The sequence below is a fragment of the Pseudopipra pipra genome, chromosome 5 (assembly GCF_036250125.1).
Source record: "Pseudopipra pipra isolate bDixPip1 chromosome 5, bDixPip1.hap1, whole genome shotgun sequence".
Lineage (NCBI taxonomy): Eukaryota > Metazoa > Chordata > Aves > Passeriformes > Pipridae > Pseudopipra > Pseudopipra pipra.
Genome location: NC_087553.1, coordinates 27,298,890 through 27,324,233, shown reverse-complemented (window position 1 = coordinate 27,324,233; position 25,344 = coordinate 27,298,890). Strand labels below are relative to the sequence as shown.

General features: G+C 43.1%; 4 protein-coding genes across 4 annotated transcripts; 2 read left to right on the top strand and 2 right to left on the bottom strand.

The window, feature by feature from the left end:
* Window positions 1-573: 573 nt before the first annotated feature.
* On the bottom strand, window positions 574-24,852 carry LOC135415115 (uncharacterized). Its single transcript, XM_064656673.1, has 6 exons — window positions 24,433-24,852; window positions 23,659-23,733; window positions 23,402-23,460; window positions 11,289-11,483; window positions 10,786-10,997; window positions 574-9,481 (listed from the first exon to the last, which is right to left on the bottom strand). Exons 1-6 carry the CDS (start codon window positions 24,835-24,837, stop codon window positions 8,763-8,765), a joined length of 1,665 nt encoding a protein of 554 aa, XP_064512743.1. The 5' UTR covers window positions 24,838-24,852; the 3' UTR covers window positions 574-8,762.
* On the bottom strand, window positions 10,305-10,817 carry LOC135414491 (histone H2B 8). The gene has a single exon (XM_064655311.1). It carries the CDS (start codon window positions 10,764-10,766, stop codon window positions 10,386-10,388), a length of 381 nt encoding a protein of 126 aa, XP_064511381.1. The 5' UTR covers window positions 10,767-10,817; the 3' UTR covers window positions 10,305-10,385.
* On the top strand, window positions 11,006-20,315 carry LOC135414483 (histone H2A-IV). The gene is made up of 2 exons (XM_064655303.1): window positions 11,006-12,882; window positions 13,182-20,315. The coding sequence occupies exon 1, from the start codon at window positions 11,136-11,138 to the stop codon at window positions 11,523-11,525; it is 390 nt and encodes a 129-aa protein (XP_064511373.1). The 5' UTR covers window positions 11,006-11,135; the 3' UTR covers window positions 11,526-12,882; window positions 13,182-20,315.
* On the top strand, window positions 23,201-23,766 carry LOC135414498 (histone H4). The gene has a single exon (XM_064655317.1). The coding sequence runs from the start codon at window positions 23,246-23,248 to the stop codon at window positions 23,555-23,557; it is 312 nt and encodes a 103-aa protein (XP_064511387.1). The 5' UTR covers window positions 23,201-23,245; the 3' UTR covers window positions 23,558-23,766.
* Window positions 24,853-25,344: the final 492 nt, after the last annotated feature.

The window sequence follows — 25,344 nt, the reverse complement described above, 5'->3', positions numbered from 1 at the left end:
CCGGCCGTGTCCCCTGCGCGGGTGACAGTTCCGCGGCGGAACCTCCCATACCAGGGGCGGGGGCGGTGGCACTCCCTTCCCCGTTCCTCCCCGCGGGTCTGCGGCAAAATCCGACCAATGCGGGCCGCGCTCGGTGCTCCCGCCCCGCCTCTGCTCTCTGCCCGCCATCCCGGCGTGTGCCTGTGTATTGGACGCTTTAAGTGTTGCTTTTAAATTTTTTTGTTATTAATATTTCCTTCCTAGAAACCTTCCTCGGGTATATTTATACAATCTCTCTCAGCCTTGTCCTCCTCAACCCACAGCTTCTTTCTGTTACTAAGTGCTTCTACTCAGTTACTGCTACTAAGTTAATTTAAGTAACTAAGTCTGTTACTAAGTCCTTCTTGAAAGGGGAGGGGGAGGAAACCCTCAAGCCGCGTGGTAAGAGCAGGCAGGGTTTGTTTGTTTTTTTTTTTGTTCTTGTTTGTTTGTTTAATGTCATGTAGACTTTTCTTCCTGTGGATTTAAACGTGAAAAGTTCAGTGGTTTTGGCTTGTTTGTTTCCTTGGGGTTTGTTTGTTTGTTTTTCCCTCACAACACATGCACACACATGCAAACACGTACATATTTAGCTGTCATACCCTTTACCCATCAAGCATATTTTTGGCCATTTCGAGGATAGCTGAGAGCCTAAAGAATTCTCCTGAGAGGACAGACAGGTAAGGAAGGCACCACAGGTTGCAACATCATTTTCTGGGAATGCTTCCTGCTGGGGAAGTATGAGGCTCTGCACCTTAATGGAAATTAAAGCCTATTACGATTCTCTATTACACTAATATTTGGGTTATCCCCTTGCTAAACACGTGCCATTTAAAATAGGAATGCTACTCATATTTTTAACTGTCAACTCTAAAATATAGATCATTGTTCTAATGTTACTAATTTTCCTGGATTAAGGTATGCTTGCTCAAAGTAATAAATTTTACTTCCTGACACAGATACTATTAAACTAATTTATACTGAGAGTAAACAAAATTTTAAAATAATAAAAAAAAATTGGGCCATTTCCCCTTTCTTCTTTTTAACAGCACAATTTCCCACAAATTTTTATTTTTTTTTAATCTAAAGATAATTTATTATTATCTTTTTATTTAATAGAGCAATATTGAAATAATCATAAGTAAGTCTTCGAAAAGTGTGAAAATAAGAATTTTCTAAAGAACTTTTTAGGGACTTTGTTTTGATGTGATTTCTGTTTTAATTTGCATTTAGTCTTCATATTGTGAGAACTCAAAACATTATGAAATATAAGCATTATAAAACATTTTCACTGGCATAATTTTGTGTGAGATCTTCGAAAAAAAGACAAGAAAAAACAAGGAAGTGCTTCAGTAACAACAACCCCATCTCCCTGCATCCTTCTTTTTTATTAATCATAATGGCTCACACATTTTAGGGTAAGAAATTTACCTAGTTCTTTCCATTTACCTTCCTTTCCTTATCCCCTCAAAAGTGTAGTAGATACACGTGCAAAAAGGAATTTGCTATCTTTTTAGAAGATAGATTTATCTAAATTACCTTTTCCAAATGCAGAAACATGAGACAACAGGTTTGGTTTTGGTTAGTTTTGTTAGGATTTGTTTTGTTTGTTTGTTTGCTAGTTTGTTTGCAAGCTGTTGTTATCTTTTAGCTTTTTTTCCATTTCCCTCTTCACCAAATAACTTTGTTCAAAACTCTCCAGCCTTCTTTTATGAAACTGTGTAAATCTACTGATAGAATCTATTTTATGACTTAGGCAACTGCCTGTTTTGGAACTGTGACTACAAGCATTTAGGAATGTGTCATGGTGCATCTGATTTTTATTTTTCCCTAATCCGAGGCCCTCTGTGCTTTTCTGCTTAGTCACATTCTTATAAACTCCATTAGTCAGTCTTCTATTTGATTCCTGCATCTAGAGTCTCCTACAATAGTGATTGATCCATTAGCATGTGTGTATCATCTTCCAGTCAGATAAGCCGCCTACATTTAGAAAGAAAAAGCAATTATCAACTCCAAAACAGAAACCAGAATGTTAAGTAAAGGCATCATTAGGACTGATGGATAAACAAAAGAGTTACCGAAAGGTATGTAAGAGGAGAAGGAATACAATACCGTCCTTTTTGCAACAGCAAACACCGGGTGGAGCCTCATGGAGGGTTTCGGGAAGGGTCTGAGAGCTGTGTGGTTTCAGATGCCATTCAATGTGCTGAGATCTGAACATGGGGATATGGGTGAGAGTGCCTGTCCTATATGGTGTAGTAGTTGAGTTCTGCATCTATAATGGAACAGCTGGGTGAATTAGTGGGGACTTTTAACTGTACTTTTGGTTAAATGGCTGATAAAAAGTAACTCTTAAACATTGTTTATAATGTGCTCCCCCCCAAAAAAAAAAAAAAAATTCCCACCTCAAAAACTCTTGAGGATAAAAAGTATTAGTATTTGAAAGTGTTCTTAAAATACATCGTATAGAAGACCTTGTAAAATACTGGGTATTTTGAAATACTTCTAATGGAGTCTTACAGCCATTCATTTCAGGACCGTTAAGCTAGATAAATCTTAGGAGGATATGTTAAGAACTCCCTATTCTTCCTATTTAAAGATCCCAAAGTTACAGATCTCTCAAAACATATAATATCTGCATATACACGTGCACACACACACAATTCAGTCTTCACAGCATGTAATCAGTATTGACTACTTCATGTTAGTCTGGCTGTTCATTTTATTTCTGTGTAGACTGTACTTGTGCAGCTGCAAGGTGAACTCAAACTCTGCACATACCTTCCTAAACAACCAGCAAAACAGCAAAAACTGGCAATGTTGCTGACTGTTAAAATTTTCAGGCATTGGATGCAGAGGTGAGGTGACACATCTGGTCTAGTGAAATTTCTGTATTATACTGGCCAAAGCAGCCCTGAAGTGACAAATGCTGGCAATCCCCTGCATTTTCTTTGGTGTATGTATAGTTACCACTCTTAGACTTTTAAAATTATCTCTTCTGGAAGTGAACTAGTCTGAACCCATGTAAATGATCTTCATTCTTTTCCCAAACATGTTCGTTTCTCCTAAAAACATAAACAATAATCTGTTAGATGACTCTGCCTGGGAGAACTGATGGGAAGATCAAAATTGGCCCAAATAAGGAAAATAACATTCATTTTCAACAAACAGCACCATACTTCATTTAGGAGAAGGGGATGAGGGGTGGATGGTAGAAAGCTCCCATAATGTTTTATTTCACCATATAACTAACTTGAATTGCAACTAGAATTGTTTATTGCTTAGAACTCCTTTAATTTTAGTGTGACAATGATTTGGACAATGAGCTCTTTGACTGCAGTAAAGCATACAGAAATTCCCAAATGCTACTTATCATTGCACTTGTGCACTGGAGATCTTACCTGCTTTTCATGGACTATCAGTAGTTTAAATTAATCTGGGAAATGTTCAAACCTCAGCACATTGAATTGACATCTGAAACACACAAGGATTTACATTTGACTGTCAGCTGTTCCTTAAAGGCTGTGTCCCAGAAACAGGTTTGGGGGGGTGTTGGGTTTCTGTCGTGCTTCTTACATCATGCATTAAGATCTACATCCTCATGTTCATTACAACATTGACATACTGCATGGGATCATATGGAACACTTACGAAAAAGTGTATCATGGGCCTTCTGGATCAATTACTTACCTATTGATAGCATCACAGGTTGAAGCTCTTACAGGCCAGAATTTTGTAAAGCTTTACAGGTTGTAATAACTGTGCTTGTAATAACATACAAATCAAAAATCCAGGTGAAGAGAGAAAGGGGGTGGTCGTAAATATATCAAATATTCATGGTATGGTGCAGGTATGCAAAAAAATGTTGGGAGATCTTCAAAAATATATTATCTTGGGGAAGGGTAGAAAGTAGAAACAAGCAATAAGGACACAAAGGATATTTGATTAGGTTTTTAAATATCTTTAAAACATTTAAATTCTGCGTGAGAAAGAAAACAGATGACAGCATAGCAGAGTACAGACTTTTCTGATTATAAAGATGGAATGTATCTTCACAGTACTGTGCTAGCAAAATCTCAGTGCTTAGAGATTAAAGAGTGTGAAAGATAGAAATGGAACTGAAGCCATAGAGTGTCAATATATGAAAACTTGAAAAAGCACACATGAGAAAAGTGTGGAGGGAGCAATGTTGGGGCAGTGCTGTGCTCCCCTTGGAAGCTCTTTGGAGCCCCAGTGTCTCTGCAATTCTAGGTTTGTGACTCTGAAACCTTAACCTAACCCTAGCCCTAAAGGCAGTCATCGGCTAAGATTGAGGTGTGCAGCGCCATGGATGGCCTAGATGGGAAAGATGTGGAAGGAGTTGTGTTGGGGCAGTGTCATGCTCCTCTTGGCATGCCTTTTGCAGCCTCACTGTGTGTGGACTCTGAACATTAATGCTGACCCAAAACATAGTGGGTGGTCCAGATGAGAAAGGTGAGGAGAAAGCAATGCTGGGGCAGTGCCATGCTCCCCTTGTCATGCCTTTTGCAGCATCAGTGTCCCTGGAGCTCTAGGCTTTGTGGTTCCTTGAACCTGAAGCCAAACCTAAAAGCAACTTTAGACTGAGGTGCAGGGCACCGTGGGTGGCACAGGTGAGAATAGTGTGGAAGTAGCAATGCTGGGATATGTCTTTTGCAGCCCCAGTGTCCCTGGAGCTGTAGGATTTGTTTCACTGAACTCTATCCATCATTGCAGCTTGGGGCTGAGACCTCCAACCAGTTCGGTTTACATTTTTTATGTACAAATGGTTTTAATTCAAACTTGTTTTGCATTGTTTTTATATATTATGTTCCTCTAATTTGTTGGGGTTTTTTATTACTAGTCCCTTTTATTGCTCTATCAGCTTACTGAGAACAGAGCTTTCCATTTTCTGTTGCTTCATGGTCTTACAGAGGAAATTTTATTAACTGTGTTCTTCTTTCTCCACAGTCTCATGAAGTACTAGTGGCTTAGCACAAATAGCTGAAGTGGTTGTTGCATTAGGCCACAAGAGCTGACAAAAAGAAAAGTTTTTGTTGAGAAACTGATGTTGCTAATATACAACTAGCCAAAAGCAGAATGAAAAAGGTAAGGAAGGACTAAAGAAACAATTCCAAGGACTAAGATAATGTCAGACAAAAGACACCTACACAGCAGTTAAAAGCAATTAAAAAAAATAAAAATCAAGAGACAGCTGACCAGGAACAAGTGATGGACTTAAGTGGAGTGCTGGGTGGTACATGTGTGATTGAGGAATAATTTCTGGTGTAGTGGTCACTCTCCAGATCCACCAAAGCTCAAGTTGTAAGCTGAGAACTAATAAAAGACAAATTGGAAACCTTCACTTAGAAGAGTGCATTAATTAGCAGGATCCTAGGATCAGACCCAGTTGTTGTGGCCAGTACAACTAAATCCATGGCAACAGTATCTGACAAAGTACTTTCTGATACATAATACGAAATCTTAACAGATGTTCATACTGTTTCGACAATGTTGTTTGCACATCTGCAATCTGAAACCTGCTTATATCTAGCTTGAAGATACAACATGAATCAAAAGTGGGAAAGAAGAGAGAGGCAATGATGCAGCAGGGCAGTACTGGCCAGGCTTGTAGGAGAGCTGAGGCTGGCTAAGCTCAGACTTCACTTTTGAAGTCTGAATCACTGCTGATTACTGAAGACTGTAACCAATAGGTGATTCCACAAGAGGGATTTGCAAATGAAAACATGTTAAGGAACTATCTTTGCATACTGGTTTGAATGGAAACCACCTCCATATCACCTTTACAAAATATGTACATTACAATAGGTAATTGAAACTAAAATCTCATCTCCTTTTCATATGGATATATCTATTCAGATTTTTTTAGAAACTAATAGGTGCCAGGCAGGACTGATTCAAATATTTTAGTTCTAGAAAGATGCTTTCGTCAGACCTTCTCTTATGTATTTCTGATGAAATGAAGTATTTCACCAGGACCTCAGTAGCTATGCTGTATCTTACCCATTGGACTGTCAGGAAGTACATTTTTCCATGCAGTGATTTGAATTTGAGTCAGTTCATCCATGGAGGATGAATAAAGAGCCCAGAACTGTCTTAGCCAAGTACGTTGCTGGGAATCCAAGATCACCTGTAAAAGCATCTTACCTGAGTACCAACAGCAATTTACAAGTCAATGCCCAGCTGGTCAGCACACAGGTCTTGCTCACGTCCAGCTTCTACTTGGCAGCATCCATTTATCTCAGGCTCTCCTGCAAAAAGCACAGAAATGCAGCTAAACCTTGCTGGCACAAGAGGAACCTCCACTTTTATTCTCACTTTGAGTTATGAAGTCTTGCACTAAGTCATCTATGTGTAAATTACACCCTTTTATAATACACCCCAAAACTACTTCAGACTTAGACATTATAATTTAGGGTTTATATGAGCTCTCCCTTCCTGAAAAAAAGATCACCGCACATCTGTTTTTTTCTCAGCTGATGGGAGTGTTAAGTGTTTTTTACAATTCAAGCATGCAACTCTCTGAATGAGTCCCTATAATACTTTATTTATTAACAGTCTGAGATCTTGAAAAGATTAGATGAAAAATGAGAGACATTAAGGAAAATTAAACCTGTTTCCCCATCTCACTCCTCAAAAATAATTTATATCTTGCACATGGAAAAAAAAAGTGCATAATTTTTGACCCAAATGTTTTGACCACTGGCTTACTTTTAATTGATTTATTGCATTTTTGATTATAAGCATATATAAACAGGTTCAGATTAATAAATAGATATTTGTCTATGACAGACAGTAATAGGAAATGAGTTTGTTTTCACTAAAATTCATTGCTGTAATCCCATTGGTATTCTGCTCAAAGAAAACAAAAATCTGTTCTGAAAAATACAAGTCCTATGTCAACGAATAAATGTGGTGGGATGAATAAATCAGAGCAGAGATTTCTTAATCCTCAAAGCACTATTCCCTATGCCTTCCCCCCTCCCTTTTATCCCTCCGAGGTTAAGTATCAGAAAATGGCTGAAAGTGAGAAAACAGGAAGAAAGAAAATGGTGTGCCGAGGCACTTGATTGGTCAGATTTTGCTGCAGAGTCCAAGTTCCTGACACAGAGAAAGGAAAATTAATAAGATGAAGCGTATCAGCAGTTAAGAGAGAACTAAGAGTCTTGCAGGTTTTACGCTTTTCAGAAGAAATATTTCCTCTAAGCAATTCTCGGGGACTCTTTGTTTCCGAGTTAAAATGAGGGCTGTGTTCAACTCAATCCAACCGCTTCTTAAAGGCACAGGTACTGTTTTGTAGCAGAGAAAAGGGCATTACTTCCAATAATTCAATGAAACAGGAAGGTCCCTAAATTATACAAAACGACCTGCAGTATTAAACCAGACAAACTAACCAAACCAGCAAACAAAAAACATCAAACAAACAAAAAAATCCCAACAAAAAACCAGAACAACAACAACAAAATCCAAACAAACAAAAAGAAAGGCGAAGTAAAGTCAGAAATTATTTTTGAAATGTAAATTTCTCAGTCACCAACTGTAGATCTATCAAGCAGGAGAGCAAGGGGATGTGCAACTGAATTTACAGTCAGGGAAAAATCTGTTTTCCAGGTAGGATCACAAAAATCACTGAATACAACAGACAAGGAAGAGTCTCCATTTAAAAATAATTCTAGACTTGATAAGTTTTTAGTCACAGATATTCCTTGGAAAACACTTCCTCTGTGGTAACTTCAGAAAATCTTTTCGGGAACCTCAACAGTGATGGAGAAAATTGATCTAAACTGACATCTCTAATAATTCATACAGGATATTCAGAAACGTTAAGGATGCCACGAGTGTGTCCTAGAGAAGACACCAGGAAAAAGCACAACTCATAAAACGTGACTCGCAGAAAAAACCCTGGCCTTTGCCCTGCCCCAACTCTTTGGAAATACATTTACCTCGAAATAAATGTGGGTGCTTGCGAAGGGCTAAAAATGCCCGCGAGACGTCTCTCACGACAGGAATACTCAGACTAGGAGTGATAAAACACTGGAAAAACTACTGGCCAAGCGCCCTTCCAGGAAAGGCGGGAAAGGACTTCTTGCAGCTTCCGAAAAAACCCAAGCCCCCAGAGTCCTCCAGAAATAACAATAATAAAAAAATGTCTGGAAAGGAAAACTAGCTGTAACGTTACCACGAGAACATAGAGTATACGCAGCACAGCAGAAAGCATTTACAACAAACTTAAATTCTCTAGTCGTGACTGCAGAATTCAGTAAAGGTCCACCCCTTTATGAATTCAGGCAGTTTGTACGAAAGCTTTACGGACACGCAGCTGAACGGATAAAAAAAATACATATTCCAGCTGACTATCTTCCCCTTCAGAAAAGGAAAGCCAATGATTACAACATTTTCCTTAACAGCCAAAATATAAGTATCTGGAAAAACGTGTAGAAAGCAATTTCCACCCTGAACGAAGATTTGTTCTAGCACAATCACCTCAGCATGCTATACCGCTTAATGCTACAGTCACGATTTAACTCCTTTGACACGTAATTTATTCTGTTTAGTACTTACCTGAGGTGTCGGATCTCGCTTAACGTAAAGCCACCCGAAACACAGGTAAACACACTACTTCCTATGCATGACTACCGAGTTTACAGCTCTTTTTAGTGGCCATGTGGTGGCTCTTAAAAGAGCCTTTGGGTTTTCGATGGTCTGAAAGATCCGTTTGATGAAGTTTAAGCGCGCTCTCCGCGGATGCGGCGGGCGAGCTGGATGTCCTTGGGCATGATGGTGACGCGCTTGGCGTGGATGGCGCACAGGTTGGTGTCCTCGAAGAGCCCCACCAGGTAAGCCTCGCTGGCCTCCTGCAGCGCCATGACGGCCGAGCTCTGGAAGCGCAGGTCGGTCTTGAAGTCCTGCGCGATCTCGCGCACCAGGCGCTGGAAGGGCAGCTTGCGGATCAGCAGCTCGGTGGACTTCTGGTAGCGGCGGATCTCGCGCAGCGCCACCGTGCCGGGCCGGTAGCGGTGCGGCTTCTTGACGCCGCCCGTGGCCGGCGCGCTCTTGCGGGCCGCCTTGGTGGCCAGCTGCTTGCGGGGCGCCTTCCCGCCCGTCGACTTCCGCGCCGTCTGCTTCGTGCGCGCCATGTCCCGCGGAGCAGCCCCTACAAAGTCGAAAAAGCAATCCCTGTGCAGGAGGCAGCCGCGGGGGACTCTATTTATAGCCATCCCCGCTCTGTGATTGGCCAGCGCGAAGGCAGACCTGGCTGCCATTGGACAGGGGGAAGGATTCGAAAAGCCCGCGCGGTGGGAAGGGGGATGGGCGGGAGCAGCTGCCGGTCCCCGCTCCGCAATTCCCTCCCTCCCTCCCTGGAAGCGACCGCTCTCCCTCTTCTCATCTCTTGCAGCTCCGCCCGGCGGAGCGGGGCCGGAGGCAGCCGGACGCGGTGCCACAGCTGTAACCGGGCAGCCGAGTTTTCACCCCGCAGCAAACGCTTTTATCGCGGCCTCTGTTCGGGACAACCAGGATTCAAGTTCCCTCGTAAAAGGCATTTTCTTAAAAACAGCTTTCCCTGTGCAACCCGAGCAACTTCCAGTGCGATAAAGCGCTCACATTTGGTAATTTTTTTTGTTTGATTTAGTTTGGTTTTTTGGTTTTGTTTTTTTTTTTGGAGTGTCCCTTATTTTAACTTGTAATTTCCTATTATGTTGTCACTTAGAAACCCCTTAATTCTGCCGCGCTTATGCTCCACGGGATACAATATAAGGTACGCCACTCCCTTATGAAACCTGAGGAGCTAGTGAATTATACTGTTCTCTATACCGTTTTTACTTCTGCTGTGCTTGGAGGCATAGATTTCATTAAACATTCCCTTGCAAATATCACAGACTAATCCCTAAAGACTGTCCTGCGTAAACAAGCTGCTTTGGCTTGCAGCCAAGTCACTTGAGGATGACATCTAATATTTAAAGGGGACAACGATATTTTATTAGGAAAAAAAGTATAAACTGCACTGAGACAAGACTGTCGTTGTAAATAATTAGAACAGATATAAATACTCTTACAGGGAGGAAGGAAAACAAATAGCTTTAAAACTCGATTAGGAGCTTAGCATTCCTTTTATAGACCTGGCAAACAGCCTGTCAGAATAGGACACTCACAAGACGACCCAAATCTTTCCCGGTAAACAGGATAAACATTTTTCCCTACTCTTAACAGCATGTCCTAACCTGGGAACTAAACCAGGACCAATTAGAAGTACCACTCACCGAAAGTAATTAGTATAACAGACTCTTTTACTGAATATATGGGTGGCTCTTAAAAGAGCCTTTGGGTTGAAAGTGACGGTCCGAGGCGCCCTACTTGGAGCTGGTGTACTTGGTGACAGCCTTGGTGCCCTCGGAGACGGCGTGCTTGGCCAGCTCGCCAGGCAGCAGCAGCCGCACGGCCGTCTGGATCTCCCGCGACGTGATGGTGGAGCGCTTGTTGTAGTGCGCCAGGCGCGAGGCCTCGCCGGCGATGCGCTCGAAGATGTCGTTGACGAAGGAGTTCATGATGCCCATGGCCTTGGAGGAGATGCCCGTGTCGGGGTGCACCTGCTTCAGCACCTTGTACACGTAGATGGAGTAGCTCTCTTTCCTAGTCTTTCTACGCTTCTTGTCACCTTTCTTTTGGGTCTTGGTGACGGCTTTCTTGGAGCCCTTCTTCGGAGCGGGAGCGGATTTGGCTGGTTCCGGCATTTTACGGGTCTGTCACTACCTGTCCACTGCAGGAACGACGTAAATACAAAGGCGGCGACGCCCGTATTTATAGGGGCGGTATGCAAATGAGATGACTCGACGGTGCTCTTGCCTATTGGACAATCTGTGGCCGTGATGTCAAACCATCGGGCATCTTCGATTGGTCGCTCTTTCAGCTGCATTCCCATTGGTAAATTCCACAATCCCTGCCTCCGCCAATCAGGAGTCCCACTGAACCCCGGAAGGAAGGGATAAAAACGCAGAGTGGGACCTTTTGCCGTATTTACTCCTTTTGCGCGGCTTTCTGAGGTATTCTGTAGGGTATTATTTTTATTTCCTTTCTGTTTTGTGCTCTCTTCTTGCTGAGGCATGTCCGGGCGCGGGAAGCAGGGCGGGAAGGCGCGGGCCAAGGCCAAGTCGCGCTCGTCGCGGGCCGGGCTGCAGTTCCCCGTGGGCCGCGTGCACCGGCTGCTGCGCAAGGGCAACTACGCCGAGCGGGTGGGCGCCGGCGCGCCCGTCTACCTGGCGGCCGTGCTCGAGTACCTGACGGCCGAGATCCTGGAGCTGGCGGGCAACGCGGCCCGCGACAACAAGAAGACGCGCATCATCCCCCGCCACCTGCAGCTCGCCATCCGCAACGACGAGGAGCTCAACAAGCTGCTGGGCAAGGTGACGATCGCGCAGGGCGGCGTGCTGCCCAACATCCAGGCCGTGCTGCTGCCCAAGAAGACCGACAGCCACAAGGCCAAAGCCAAGTAAAGTTCTCCAGATCAAATAACCCAAAGGCTCTTTTCAGAGCCACCCACATCTTCCTAGAAAGAGCAGGAACGCTTGACCCTACAAATACATGCTATTTGACATATCTGAAAATTTTAAATGTCAAAAGAAGCTTTCTGAAGCATAAACTTTCTGTGTATTTTTAACTTGCTGATCAGTGTAGTTCCCTGCAGTTTTCTTTCTCTAAGACATCCATGTTCTTATGTAAATGTGCCTCCGTTTCCCCTTTTTGGGGAAAAAAAAATAAAAGGTATCTATTGCGATTGAAATCGGTCACCGCAGCATGGTTTGAGAGATGTGAACTAGGCAAGGGTGTACTCTCTGCTTGCCTCCCCATGGATTCAGTGGGTGGGAAGCACCATTAAGCTCGGTGGTGGTAGTATGGGGCGGGGACGGGGCCGTCCTTGCCAATCCGATTGGAATGCGCGGTTTTCAAACCAGAGAGGGATTGAGCCCCCTCCTCTCCCACTGAGCCGCTGCTGTCCCTGCGTTGGGGTGGAAAGGTGTCCGGGTGCCTTATGCGTAGTGGTTGCTGTAATTTTCTGCCTTTTGAGGTTGGTTTTTTTTCTTGTTTGCAATTTGGGGCTATCAGGGGATAGTAAGAAAATGGTAAGTGCTTCACTGGGATGCTGTCCAGGACAGTTTCCAAAGGGCAGCACCAGGTATTCTATTTAAGTGATAGATAATGATGGTGACTATCATAATGGAGTTAAAGCAAAATAGGCTGGAGTGTGAGTTCAGATAGAAGCACTATGGAAACTCACACATACACAGGAAAGGGGGTCATCATGTACCAGTCTAGACTTGAACTGTTTCAATTCTTTCTCTTTCATCCTGGTGGTGTTCAAAAGTGCTCTTGGCGTTTTTCTGCAAAAGTTTCCTTTACTTATACGGTACAGACTCCTGGGTACTGTCGCTTTCGGTTTGGCCGAGCTCCTCGGTACCACCTTTTTGGATTTCGTAGCCTTAGTTGCCTTTTTGGGGCCCTTGGCTGCTACGACTGCCTTGGCCTGCTTGACTGCGGGAGCCTCTTGTGCTCCAAAGAAGGGGACACGGCCTTGATGACGCGGGAGTCGCGGGCTCTGAAGTCGCCGCATCTGGCTTGAGGATCCCGAGGTGTTGGGGGTACATAAATCAAGATACTACGCGAGAGATCGGTATTTGCAGGGAGGAGCCTGTCCGCCATTGGTGCCTCGGGGAGTCCGCCCTGCTGGGGCACAGCGACAGCTCTTGTCCCCTCTGTTTCCTCTGAACACGTTAATTTTATTTCTTTTTTTTCTTTCTTTCTTTTCTTCTGCTGTAAAGAACACCGCTTCTCACCTTTGTTAGGCAGATGTAGGTAAAAGAGGCTTTTACTTCTTTTTTATTCAGTAATGTTTATTCCGGAAGAAAAAACCTGCCCGAAGGGGAAGCAGGAATGCAACGCGGGGAGCTGGGAGACTCAGAATGAGGCTTTCCCAGATCTGGGAAGGATGTTTTCTTTGTTCTTTAAAACCGTCCTCGAGAACTAAAAAAGGAAAACTCCGCAGTCGTTTGTTTCTGTTGTTTGGTTGATTGGGGTTTTTTTCAGGATTCTGTCTCAGGAGACAGAGAAATGAGCCACTGTGCCATTGCGTTAATGGAATGTTTTTCAAGCAGAGAGAGACAACGGAGGAGTGCCCAGCTGAAGTCTTGCTTGGAAACAAGATGAGAAAGGCGAGACTGCTATCAAACGGTACAAGATTTTCACACAATTTTCAGGTTGGTTTGGGATTTTTTTTTGATTGGTTGTTGTTGGTGTGTGTGTGTGTGTTTGGTTTTTTTGATTGTTATTTTATCTTTTTATTTCCCGAAATAGATAGAGGATTTTTTTTTTTTTAATCATCTCTGTCTTACTGAAAGAAATTGCATTAGGTATTAATCACCTACTATTCAGAGCTGGACTTTGAAACAACATTAACTGCAGGACTTTATTAGTAACTATGCTGAAATTTGAGGCTAGGATTAGGTTTAAAACACTTAAGGATTTTTTTGTTTGTTTGTTTAATAATCTCAAATTTTCTGTATTTAGTATATTTGGCAAAATAGCCTTTTATTGGTGTATATTTAGTATGGGAGGAAGAGATTACGTGAGTCTAAAGCAGGGAATTGATTTGTACAAGGTTCTGATTGGGCCATTTGAAAATCCTGAAACAGAGTTTCATTTTTGCCTTTGAAGACACAGTGTGAGGAGGGAGCATTTCTTTTCAAGAACAATGCTCATACTTTCTTCTTAGACACTTCAGTATATCTTTTCCGCTTCTCTTGGAAATTGGAAAAGAGGTGGCTGGATTTGTTTTGTTTTGTTGTTTGTTTTTTTTCCCTCTGATTTTTGAAAAATCATTTGAAAACACAAATATTCTAACAGTTTTCAAATAAAACATAAGCAGATTGGAATCTAGTCTAAAGTGTTTGTATTGTTTTTCTATTATGTTCCTCATTAAAAACTAGTTAAGCTCAGTATTGTAATTCATGAAGTTCACCATTTCCTTCTCAGAACTTTCCAGCCATGCTTCCCCCTTGAGATGGTAACCAGCATCTAGCTATAACTAGATGCATATAACTAGCTCGGTTTCCTTATACAGAAATTTATAAACAATGTTCTCTCTATCCCACCAATAGGATTTTCATGACAGGTTTAAGTATGTTTCTATTAGTAGAGGAAAACTGATAAGTTCTGTATACTAAATCCTTTTTCCTCAGCTAAATTACACCTGGAATGTTTTCCTATGATTACTGTGTATACCTGTTTCTCCTGACCAGTCATTCATATGTAATGTAGAAAGGTAACTTGTTCTTCTACTTCAGGTGACTGCGCTTGTTATAAATGAACACGTTCTGTCTGCATACCATAGTTAAAGAACAGGGTTGTATATATTGAAATAGAAGAGAGAAATGTACTATATCACCTGCTTGCTTACGTGACAGATGAGAGTTAAAAGTGTTTTCTTGAAAACCACAATATTTTATTTCATTGCAGATGCAAAATTTCCCTTACCAAATTTCATTTCAACTATTAAGCCAACCTAAATTCTCAAAAAGGGAAAAGACTTTAGATTTAAGAACAGTGCATCACAGATGCTGGTGGTCACAAGATAAGTGTTTAATGACATACATGACACTGATTTACTTTTGAATTTTAAGTCCACACAAAATACATCCTTGCTTTAAAGTACTAACTGTAGCATAGGTAGTGCAATCTGTCAGATGACTTGCTCCCATGAATATTATTCACCCTGTAGTTACTAAAAAACAACTCTATTTTTTAAAGGACTAAAACATAATATGCAAGACAATATTAAAAAAAAAAAAAGAAAAATAAACTACACTCAGTTGCAGAAACATTCCCAAGTATGCTGAGAAACAAATTTTAAAAAAGTGAAGTAATAGAAGAACATTCACTTTTAGGCCTTTTCATAGTCACAATACAGTGTGAGAATAAATAAATAGATATTCTTTTCCTTCAAAAAGTCTTATTCATGTTGTTTTCTTTTGGTTTTTGCTGTTTTTGTTTTGTTTGTTTGTTTGTATTTGAAAAAGACTGTCTATGCTTAATTTTTCTCTAGTGACCTGATTGAGGACAGAATTGAAATATTGTTCAAGCTCCTTTGGTAGTAAAAGTCTTAGAGAAAACTGTGATTTTATTTTATTTTCTCATGAGAATTTGCTTTAGGCTAGCAAATTTATCAACAATATAGACAAGCTAAAGTATTTACATAGGTCAACAAACATGAATAGAATTAATTGCTTGGTACCAATGCTATCCCCATGATTCTGTAGGCTCCTCCTTGTAAAACTTATTTGAACATTTACATCACATACTCTATGCAAAGGTTCAACTTTTATAGGTCTTTTATTGAATTCCTCCCAAATTCCTTCACTCAAATTTTTAGTTTCTTTAGTACATTTTACAAACTTACATAGCACACCAAAATACTATAAAGTAGGAATATCCTACAAATCTGGTGTAATGTTATAGAAACTGTTTGAATAATACCATGAGTAGTTTATTTTTCACGAACACTGAAAACAGACCTGCTTAGAGACCAAATGAACTTTTTAAAGAAAAGGTTACTGTGTGTTTCTCTCAAATATATAGTGCAGGATCGATTTAGATTTTGGTAAACATGAAAGAAATCCACTAGTCTCCATTCACACTATTTTGGAGGTATTCCTGATGCTCAGGAAGTTTGTTGGAAAGTCTGGAAACCAATTGCACTACAGCTATGGAAATGCAGCAGAAAACTGCATTTTTCTGCAGGTCACAATAAATACTCTGCGTGTATCTAATAATAACAGAAAAACAGATTGCAGTAAACCCTAGCTAAGTCCTCCTGTGTCTTTGTCTTTGCATCTTCTGAGATCCTTATCGTTACCATGGCAAGCTGAGTCAAGGGGAGGGCTGATCTCTTTGGGGCATTCCGGTTCAGCTCTGGTGCCCAGCAGGGAAGTGGGGAGGGGTGCCCAGTCACGACCCGCCTGGGCTGCAGCAATTTCTGACCAATCCTGCCCTGGAAGCAGCTTACCTCCCTCTTCCACCTCCTCCTTCTTCCTTTCCTCTCTATCTGCCTCTGGTTAGCTTCTCTGCCCCCGCTTCCTGCCCCCTTCGCCTGTCCCTTTCCGAGTCATTTTCATTTTGTTAATCTGCGGACAAGGAAGATGAATCTGTTAGATGACACCACAATGGGGTGATAAACCCCTCGCTCTGGCTGTTGTTAAAACCAGCCTGCGTTTTGAATTCTTCTGGTTTCTTCTATCAACTGCTAGTTTGTGTTTTTTGACTGCCATTTATTTATACTGTGGCTGCTGCCCAGGCTAAGGGGAAAAAACCCAACCAAACAGACAAAAGCCAAAAAACCCCACCACAAAACCAAAACAAGGAACAGTTGGGATGTTCCAGCTTGCTCTGACAGAAAATGTTATTTTGATTCTACAGGCTTCACAGCTGAGAGATGGATCATCCTATATGATAAAATACTTCTGTAAGGAGCCCATGGTCATTAAATCCTTCCCTCCCCTTGTCCTTTCTGTTCTAGAAAACTTGATGTACGGGTGCATGGTACAGAAACAACCCTGCCATACTAACTAGGCTGATGCAAACAAACCTTTTTTCCTCTCCAGATGTCATGTCTGTATACCACATCTTTGAGAGTTTCATTGTTTCAGGTCTCTGCACTCCGCATACAAATGATACTGCTCTTCACTTGTAGGGAGGGATTTCAAACAGAAACCAAATCCTCTTCTTAAAGACCTTGCAGCTTTTTCCTGTCATGGAATTCCTCTGTTGCCTTCCCAACTATTTTCTAAGAGAACCGTGAAAATACCAGCCTAAACCAGGATGCTAGCAATTTAGAAGTCCTGGAAAAAAATAGTTAAGCACTTGAATAGGATTTTTTTTTTTTTTTTAGGGGAAGTTGTTTTGCTGTTATTTGGTTGGGTTGGGTTTTTTGGAGGGGGGGAGGAGAGGAAGAGACAGATTTTTGTTTGGAGTTGGTGCTTTTATGGGGGGGATTTCTTTGCTTGTTTTTTTTATGTTATAGAAAAAGACCAAAATCAATCCTCAGGACATGCATGTAATTAAATGGACCAGTTTGTGAACTATTTACCACAGGCATTAGCAAGTGCTTTGCTTGTGCAAGCAGCTGTGTAGTCTAGAATTGATTTCTATAAAGGAGAGGGATGGCACCAATGTCGTCTTTCCACACATCATCTTCATCTTTTTTCTTTGATTTGGAAAATGCCTATAGAGAAAAGGAGTCCATTTACTTAAGGAAACTGCCTATGAAATTTAGCATTTCTGGTTTCAGTAACCTTTTGGTTTATAACTAATTTTATAATTAGATTAGACCTCACTAAATGTGATAGATTTAATCACTGACCTTACAGTAAAAATAAGCAAGAACATCTTCAGCCAGTAGTGGTCTCTGTTCTGAAAGTGTCCTAATATTCATAGTAAAGAAGCCATTTTAGAGCTTAAATAATCTTTATCACTTTTCTCAGAAATTTCTTTACCACTTGCATTTATTTGTTTATTTATGGGCCAGAAATGTGTACACTACTCAGGGTGCAACTATTTCACACAATGCTACAATGGTACTAAGATACAATATCCTGTTTTACTGTCCCTTCCTCTTCTAGTGATTCTTGACATTTAAGTTATTTTCACTGAAGTACTTCTGAGCACTGAACGTGTTTGTTTTAGTTATTTATTTGTTGTTTTCAGATGTGGGAAGAATTTTTTATTAGGATCAAACTGGAGGGTGCAGTAAAAGTGGAAGATTGTGGTGAGACAGCTTTGAAGACTGAGTTAAGGATCAGGCACGGGGGAAGGACAAGCAGTAAAATTGAAAACTGTGGTTAAATAAAAGTAAATAAATGAGAAGACTGAAATTTATTGTTATTTAATGACATCCAAAACACCTAAAGATGGAGCACTTGAGATGTTTATGCTGTAGAGGTCATGGCAAGTTCACTGTTGCATATCAGGAAAATAAAGATTTTTTTGTTCCTCACCAAAAGGATGCTTGGATTTGCCATCATCCATTATGATCCAGAAGTCCAAGTCCGTATGTCTTTATGGGTGGTGAGGTTCTAATTAGTTGCTAATCTTGTGTGTGTGCAGACTGCTAACTGCTGAAGGACCTTGTAGCCACAAGAAGTTCATACAGAACAGCAGCAGCACTGGATAGTACTAGCAAGATCAGTAATTACTATACATGCAGAAATTATAAAGGGGAAAAAAATATTACCTTGTAAATAACTTTCTAACTTTCTTTCTCCTATGTGTTGTTGTTTTGGTTTTGGTTTTTTTTTTTTTGTTTGGTTGGTTTGGGTTTTATTTCAGACCAAATTGTCCCTTGTCCGTTTCTGTGAATTTGGGGATAGCCAGCAAGAGTTATTGAGGGTTTCTGCATAAACACATCAATGCATGAAAAGATAACATTTCAAAGCATCAGTAGTTAAAAAGTATATGTATGATTTTGATGTGGTTTTTGAAGCCCTGTCAGAGATGGACACACTGTGACTGGATGGGAGCTACCACGATCCATGCTGATTTCCGGCTTCCACCTAGAGAAGTACTAGCTCTGGCCTTCAGCACACAGTTGTAAGTAGAGCCTGGAAGCAGATGCACACCCGAGAAGAAATCCTGCTGTTCCCTGAGGCAATCAGACCCATGGGGAGCAGCCACTCCAGGTGCCAGGTGCATCAGATTAGTCCAGGTGAATGAGAATGAAAACTAGGACTGAGCTGACCAAGCCTCAGTCTGGCAGCAATTTAGGGGCATGTTGGGGTGTGAAATGTGATTCTCCTTTATATTGTGGGTCTAACAACCAGTCCTACTGATGGGCCTGTCTTCAGTATCCTGGAAGGTGGCCTGTGCAGAGACTGACAGCTCGGAGTCTCCCTGTAAGTAGGGTGCACCAAGCTTTAATTTTATTTATGTTGTAATTAACGGATTTGTCATGCAACTTTCAAAAATATTTGTTTTCCTCCATGAAATTAGACAAATTCTAACAATATTTAGTCATGTTGATTGTCACTCTAGGCAAAAATCCATCTCTATTTTTAGTTGAACTTGTGCATTTCATGTGATAATGCTCTGGGAACACTTCTATTTCCCTAGGAAGATGATGCAAAAAAAGATGATTGCTTTCTCTCACAAGTGTCTCACCTAAATGAAGTAGCACATTTATTACAAGCTTTTGCTTTAGGAGGTGAAGCAAATCTGTATCTCCAATTTTCAATATATCTATTGTGATACTTTTAGCTAATTTAAAAAACATACCACAGAGGCTTAAATTTTGAAACTCACACTATTTCAACAGCCTATTCAAAGGGATGGTTGTCTTTTGGGAAGGATGAGAGTGTTAGAAGGAATGTCAGGATGAGAGATTGAAAGCTGATGCAGAAGGGAATAGGAGTGCTAAAATCTCCTGACACTCCTAGAGTGGGCAAAGGAGTAGAGTCATTCTCTCACTCATTCCTGCCATCACTCAACCTGTTCCTTCACTCAAAATGTGCCATGACTGCCTTCCCACATCATGGGAGACAGCTCTGGGCTCTTCCAGTTCATGCTGCCTGATCAGGAAAACATTTTGCTCTTCTCATACTGTTTTGATTAATAGGGAGAGCTCATTGTAAAAATAATAATAAAAAAAAAATTATTATTAATTTGTGGTCCATATACTCACTTCTTGCTTTTGAGTAACAAAACAATCCATGCAGATGAACCACCAGGAGTAAAGGATGAACCCTGGCCATAAAATATGAGACTGGCAATAAAATAAAAGATGTCATAGTGGAAAATGAAGTGTTACTCCAGAATTGAGTGAATTTGAATTGCTTAGAACTCCTCCTTTCTTTTCCAAAACCTTGAAAGGTTCAAGTTCCTGTAAACAGGTTTTTTGCTTTTCCTTTAGGTTTAATTTTGTTTCTTTTTCAGGAATGTCCTAATACTTCAATAACACACACACTGTTACTTTGTACCTACAGCTGCCAGTGAAAAGCTTAGAAAGATACTAGACACACACACTATGCTAAAATAGAACCAAGAAAATTAAACTGCCTGGTGTGGAAAAGATAAATTTGGGTAAGCATTACTTGGCTTGAACAATCATGAAATATAGAATATTTCTTCAAATAACACAAACACACTGTAATGCACCAATCTAGTCTACATACCTGTACATTGTTGTCATATATACAAGGATCCTGTGTAATACTGGTCATAATAAAAATTCATTCATTAAATAATCTGTGGGGGTTTTTTTCTTTGAAATTAAACTATTGCTTAGGTTAAGAACAAATTACATTAATATCTGTTTTGGTTCTTCCCCTGAATTGTCACTCTTAAAATGTAATGGACCGTGGATAAGGATAAAAAATTGATTACTTAAAGAAGTCTAATATAGAGATGATCAAGAAAATATGATGCAGAAGTAAGCAAAGGTTAAATTTAATAGAAAAAAATATTAACTGCCACACAAAGAGATATAGGGAAATAAAAAAAATCAAGAAATGAATGATAAAAAAGTTTGCAACTTTTTGGCAAAGTGTCAATCAACAGTGGGCATGGGAGGTGAACAGGGCAGCTTGCAAGGCTCCCTGATCCCACTGATGAGGGAGTGAGCGAGCAACTGCGTGGTGCTTGGTTGTTGGCAGGGGTTAAACCACAACATTACCATAAACTGGGGGGGGGGGGGCTGTATCTGTCCTAATAGCATCATTAAGGTTGATATCAGAAGATAAATATGTCCTTGTTATAGCTGTAGAACTAAATCGTGTGATATTAATAGATATAAATTGAGATAAACACTACAAAGATGGCCATCTACATATGGAAATACTTATAAAAATGGTGGCTAAGCATAACCTGAATTAAATAACATACATACCAAAAGGCCTACAAAGAGAGAAAAATAAGTCCTAAAGTCCCTGTCTTGTAACATCCACTCCTCTCACACCTCCTGAGAAAGAGAACTTTCAAGGAAAAATGATAAAAAAATTACAAACAAGAACAACAAAAAAAGCAATGGCTAAAATGGAAAAGTATGTGAAATTATCAAGCTAAACCTTTTCACATTTAAGAAGCATTAGACAGTAATGAGCATCCATTTGAAACAGGGAAAAGATGAGAACGATGAAACAAAATAAGAAATAGCTGACCAATTTTAGTGGGTTGACCTTGGCTGGATACCAGGTACCCACTAAAGCCGCTCTGTCATTCTCCCTCTGTAACTGGACAGAGGAGAAAAAAACCCAAACAGCTAAGGATTAATGAGTTAGGAGCTGGGAGAGGTCAGTGACTGATTACCTCCATGGGCAAAACAAGACTCAAAGTGGGGATAGTACTTATATTTATCACTAGCAGGATAAGAGCCAAAGAGTGAGAAATAAAAGTCTTAAAAACACCTTCCCCCCACCCCTCCTTCCTTCCATGTTCTCCCTCTTCCACACCAGTGGTGCAGGGGGATGAGGAATGGAGGTTATGGTCAGTTGTTGTTTCTGCTGCTACTCAGGGAGAGGAGTCCTTCCCCTGCTCCCATGGGGTCCCTCCCACGGGAGACAGTCTTTGATGGACCTCTCCAGCATGAGTCCACCCCTCAGGCAGCAGTTCTTCCTAATCTGCTGTTCCGTGGGTCGCTCCTCCATGGGGTGCAGTCCTTCACAAATGAGCTGGACCGACATGAGTCCACAAGTCCTAACTGGGAAAAACCTGCTCCAGCGTGGGCTTCCCTCTCCATGGGCTGCAGGTCTCTGTCAGGACCCTGCTCCATCTTGGGCCTCTCACAAGGTCACAGCCTCCTTTGGATATCCACTGCTCCAGCATAGGTTCCTCCACGGGCTGCAGGTGGGTCTCTGCACCCCGATGGTCCTCCATGGGCTGCAGGGGCACAGCTGCTCCACCATGGTCTGCACCACGGGCTGCAGGGGCCTCAGCTCCGGTGCCTGGAGCACCTCCTGTCCCTCCTTCTGCACTGACTTTGGTGTCTACATTGTTGTTCCCATGTTCTCACTCTGCTCTTCCCTGGCTGAAATTTTTTCCATCTTCTGTTCTTAAATATGTTATCACAGAGAAGTTACTATCACTCCTAATTGGCTCGGCCTTGGCCAGCGGCAGGAAGTCCGTCCTGGAGCTGGCTGGCATTGGCTCCGTGGGACAGGGAAATCTTCTAGCAGCTTCTAACAGAAGCCACCCCTGTAGCTCCCCCCTGCTACCAAAACCCAGCCACAGAAACCCACTACATTGATGAAAAAACCACAAAAAATGTGCATTGTACACAGGTATAACTTACCAGGGAAAAACTCCTGCCAAGAAAGACATGGTAAGTAGCAACTGTATGGAATAGCATTTATTTGATGATCCTTCAAAAACAAGGTAAAAATACCTTAAACATACATTCATGGTAAATTTAAATAATAATTCAGACAGAAAAAGTAGAACTGTGTGTACACAAGTAAGGTTTGGAAGCTTTCAGGACTCACTGCACCTGAACGGACTCGTAGAGCCAATAGGCACCCCAGCACAAATCAACAGCTCCAGAACACGTATCATTCAAAAAGTAGTATCATGTGAAGAAACAGCAAAAGTTTCTTATTATGTTTCAACAAAGTAAGACCATGAGAATAATCAAACACATGCCGCATTTTTAAAAACACATGGAGCAATGTAGATTTTCATCGGTCCATCAGCAAAAGACACAAATTAACTCCTTCATCAGACCTGACTCTCACAGACAAAACAACGTCGTGTTATCGTTAAGTCGGAGACACAGTGCACGCACAAGACTTTCCTTCCTGCAAAAAGAAGTGAATGTGTCGCCCTCACGGAGGAAAAAAAAAAGCACCTTACTACATTTTCTGAGCTCGCGTTAGAAAAGGGTGGATTTCCTGTGGTACCGGACCCACCGCGCCGGCCCCTCTCGGCTGCCCGGCCGGGCCCTTTGTTGGGGCTCAGCGCCGGCAGAGCGCGGGGGGAACGCGGCAGGGGCGGGTTGGGCCCCCGGGGGCGGGGCCGAGCCTGCAGCGCGCGCGGCCCCTCTGCCCCCTATGGGAGCGATGGCGCGAACGTCCCGCCCCCGCCCTGCCCCGCCGCAGTCCTCAACCAGGTCGGACCGATCGCAATATACACGCGCTGGGGCCCCTTTTCCCGTTACAATCCTTGTAGCTGAACGAGGGGCACCATGTCTGGTAGAGGCAAAGGCGGGAAGGGGCTCGGCAAGGGCGGCGCCAAGCGCCACCGCAAGGTGCTGCGCGACAACATCCAGGGCATCACCAAGCCGGCCATCCGCCGCCTGGCTCGGCGCGGCGGCGTCAAGCGCATCTCGGGGCTCATCTACGAGGAGACGCGCGGCGTGCTGAAGGTCTTCCTGGAGAACGTCATCCGCGACGCCGTCACCTACACCGAGCACGCCAAGAGGAAGACGGTGACGGCCATGGACGTGGTCTACGCCCTCAAGCGCCAGGGACGCACCCTTTACGGCTTCGGCGGCTAAACTCGGTTCCTGGCCTAGCTTACGCTTTTAGAACACAAAGGCTCTTTTCAGAGCCACCCACAAGTTTCAAGAAAAAGAGCTTTAAATCCTTGCATGTGTACGTAGTTGTTGTACTTGCGGTTAAATTTGTAGGCGGAGATAGGGAAGAGACTTCGCTTTTCTTGACCGGGGGCTCCCTGGGCTCAAGAAAAAAGGAGCTATGGCAGTTACATCCTGTATACCGGCACTTTGCTTCCCACACTCTCCCTCACACACAGAGCACAGCTACTCTTTGGAAAGGGCAATGGAAAGTACAAAGGCGAGAAAAAGCGGGACGCCGGGAGCAAGCGCTGCTTTGCAACAGCCGCTCTCCCGGCACCACCGTTGTAGTCTGATGAGGCGGGAAGGAAGCTCGTGAAATGGCGGCGCTCTCCTCTCTGCCAGTCGGGGGGCGGGACAGAGTAGGAAGGCGGGGGGAGAAGAAAAGCTAAGAACGCCCGATAGCGTCCTGGGCACTGCGGAGCAAAGAGGCTGCGAGCCCTCTGCTGAACAGCCTTCCCGTATTCCCCCCCCCGCTCTTGTAAGGATGCCTTTTTCTGCTCCAGGCACCGCTCTCGGCTGCACACATCACCCAGCCCCTCTCCCCTCCTCCCGCGCCGGCAGCTTGAAGCGTGTACCTCAGAACCACTGACACACACCGGGCGGCAAGGAAGGGCGGGACTGGGCGCTACCGGAGGACCACACACTTCCCCCAAACCCCCCGTTATCCCACAACCGGCACGGTACAGGCTGCCCCTGCCTGCTTCATAAGAGACACAGCTCTCTCCAGTGGTCATGTGGTGGCTCTTAAAAGAGCCTTTCGGTCTGGTAGTGGTGGGAGGGTAGAAAACTCAGGCGCGCTCTCCGCGGATGCGGCGGGCGAGCTGGATGTCCTTGGGCATGATGGTGACGCGCTTGGCGTGGATGGCGCACAGGTTGGTGTCCTCGAAGAGCCCCACCAGGTAAGCCTCGCTGGCCTCCTGCAGCGCCATGACGGCCGAGCTCTGGAAGCGCAGGTCGGTCTTGAAGTCCTGCGCGATCTCGCGCACCAGGCGCTGGAAGGGCAGCTTGCGGATCAGCAGCTCGGTGGACTTCTGGTAGCGGCGGATCTCGCGCAGCGCCACCGTGCCGGGCCGGTAGCGGTGCGGCTTCTTGACGCCGCCCGTGGCCGGCGCGCTCTTGCGGGCCGCCTTGGTGGCCAGCTGCTTGCGGGGCGCCTTCCCGCCCGTCGACTTCCGCGCCGTCTGCTTCGTGCGCGCCATAACAACAGAGCTCCCGCCAGGACCTCAGCAAACGACGAAGAACGGAAAGCCAGTAGGCGGAATCGGTACCCGGTCGCTTTTATATCCAAGCCCTGCCCGTTGATTGGCTGATGGGAACGGCCGAGCTCATTGGGCCAATTTGAAAACCCTGCGTTCCGCCGCTCTTGGCTCCTACATAATTCACTCACCACAGGCTCCTTCGGTCCTTTTCTTAGGAGGCCGCATTTCTGATCTTTAAAACTTGGCTTAAATAACTGTGCCTTTCATCGAAGGCATGCAATTCCCAAGAGGAGACTGCTAGTGAAGCTGGTTGCAAATAAAACATATTTCTCTAGAATTATCAGATTTTTGGGGGAGGTGGGTATTCACCGAGATTTTCGTGTCTATAAAGCAGGTCGCTAATATTTTGTCATTCTATATTTTTAATGGAAATATTTCCAGAGAAAGTGAGTGCTTTTCGTGCAATCCAAAACAAACTCCCCTACGACTTCGTTTTTTTGTTCTTTT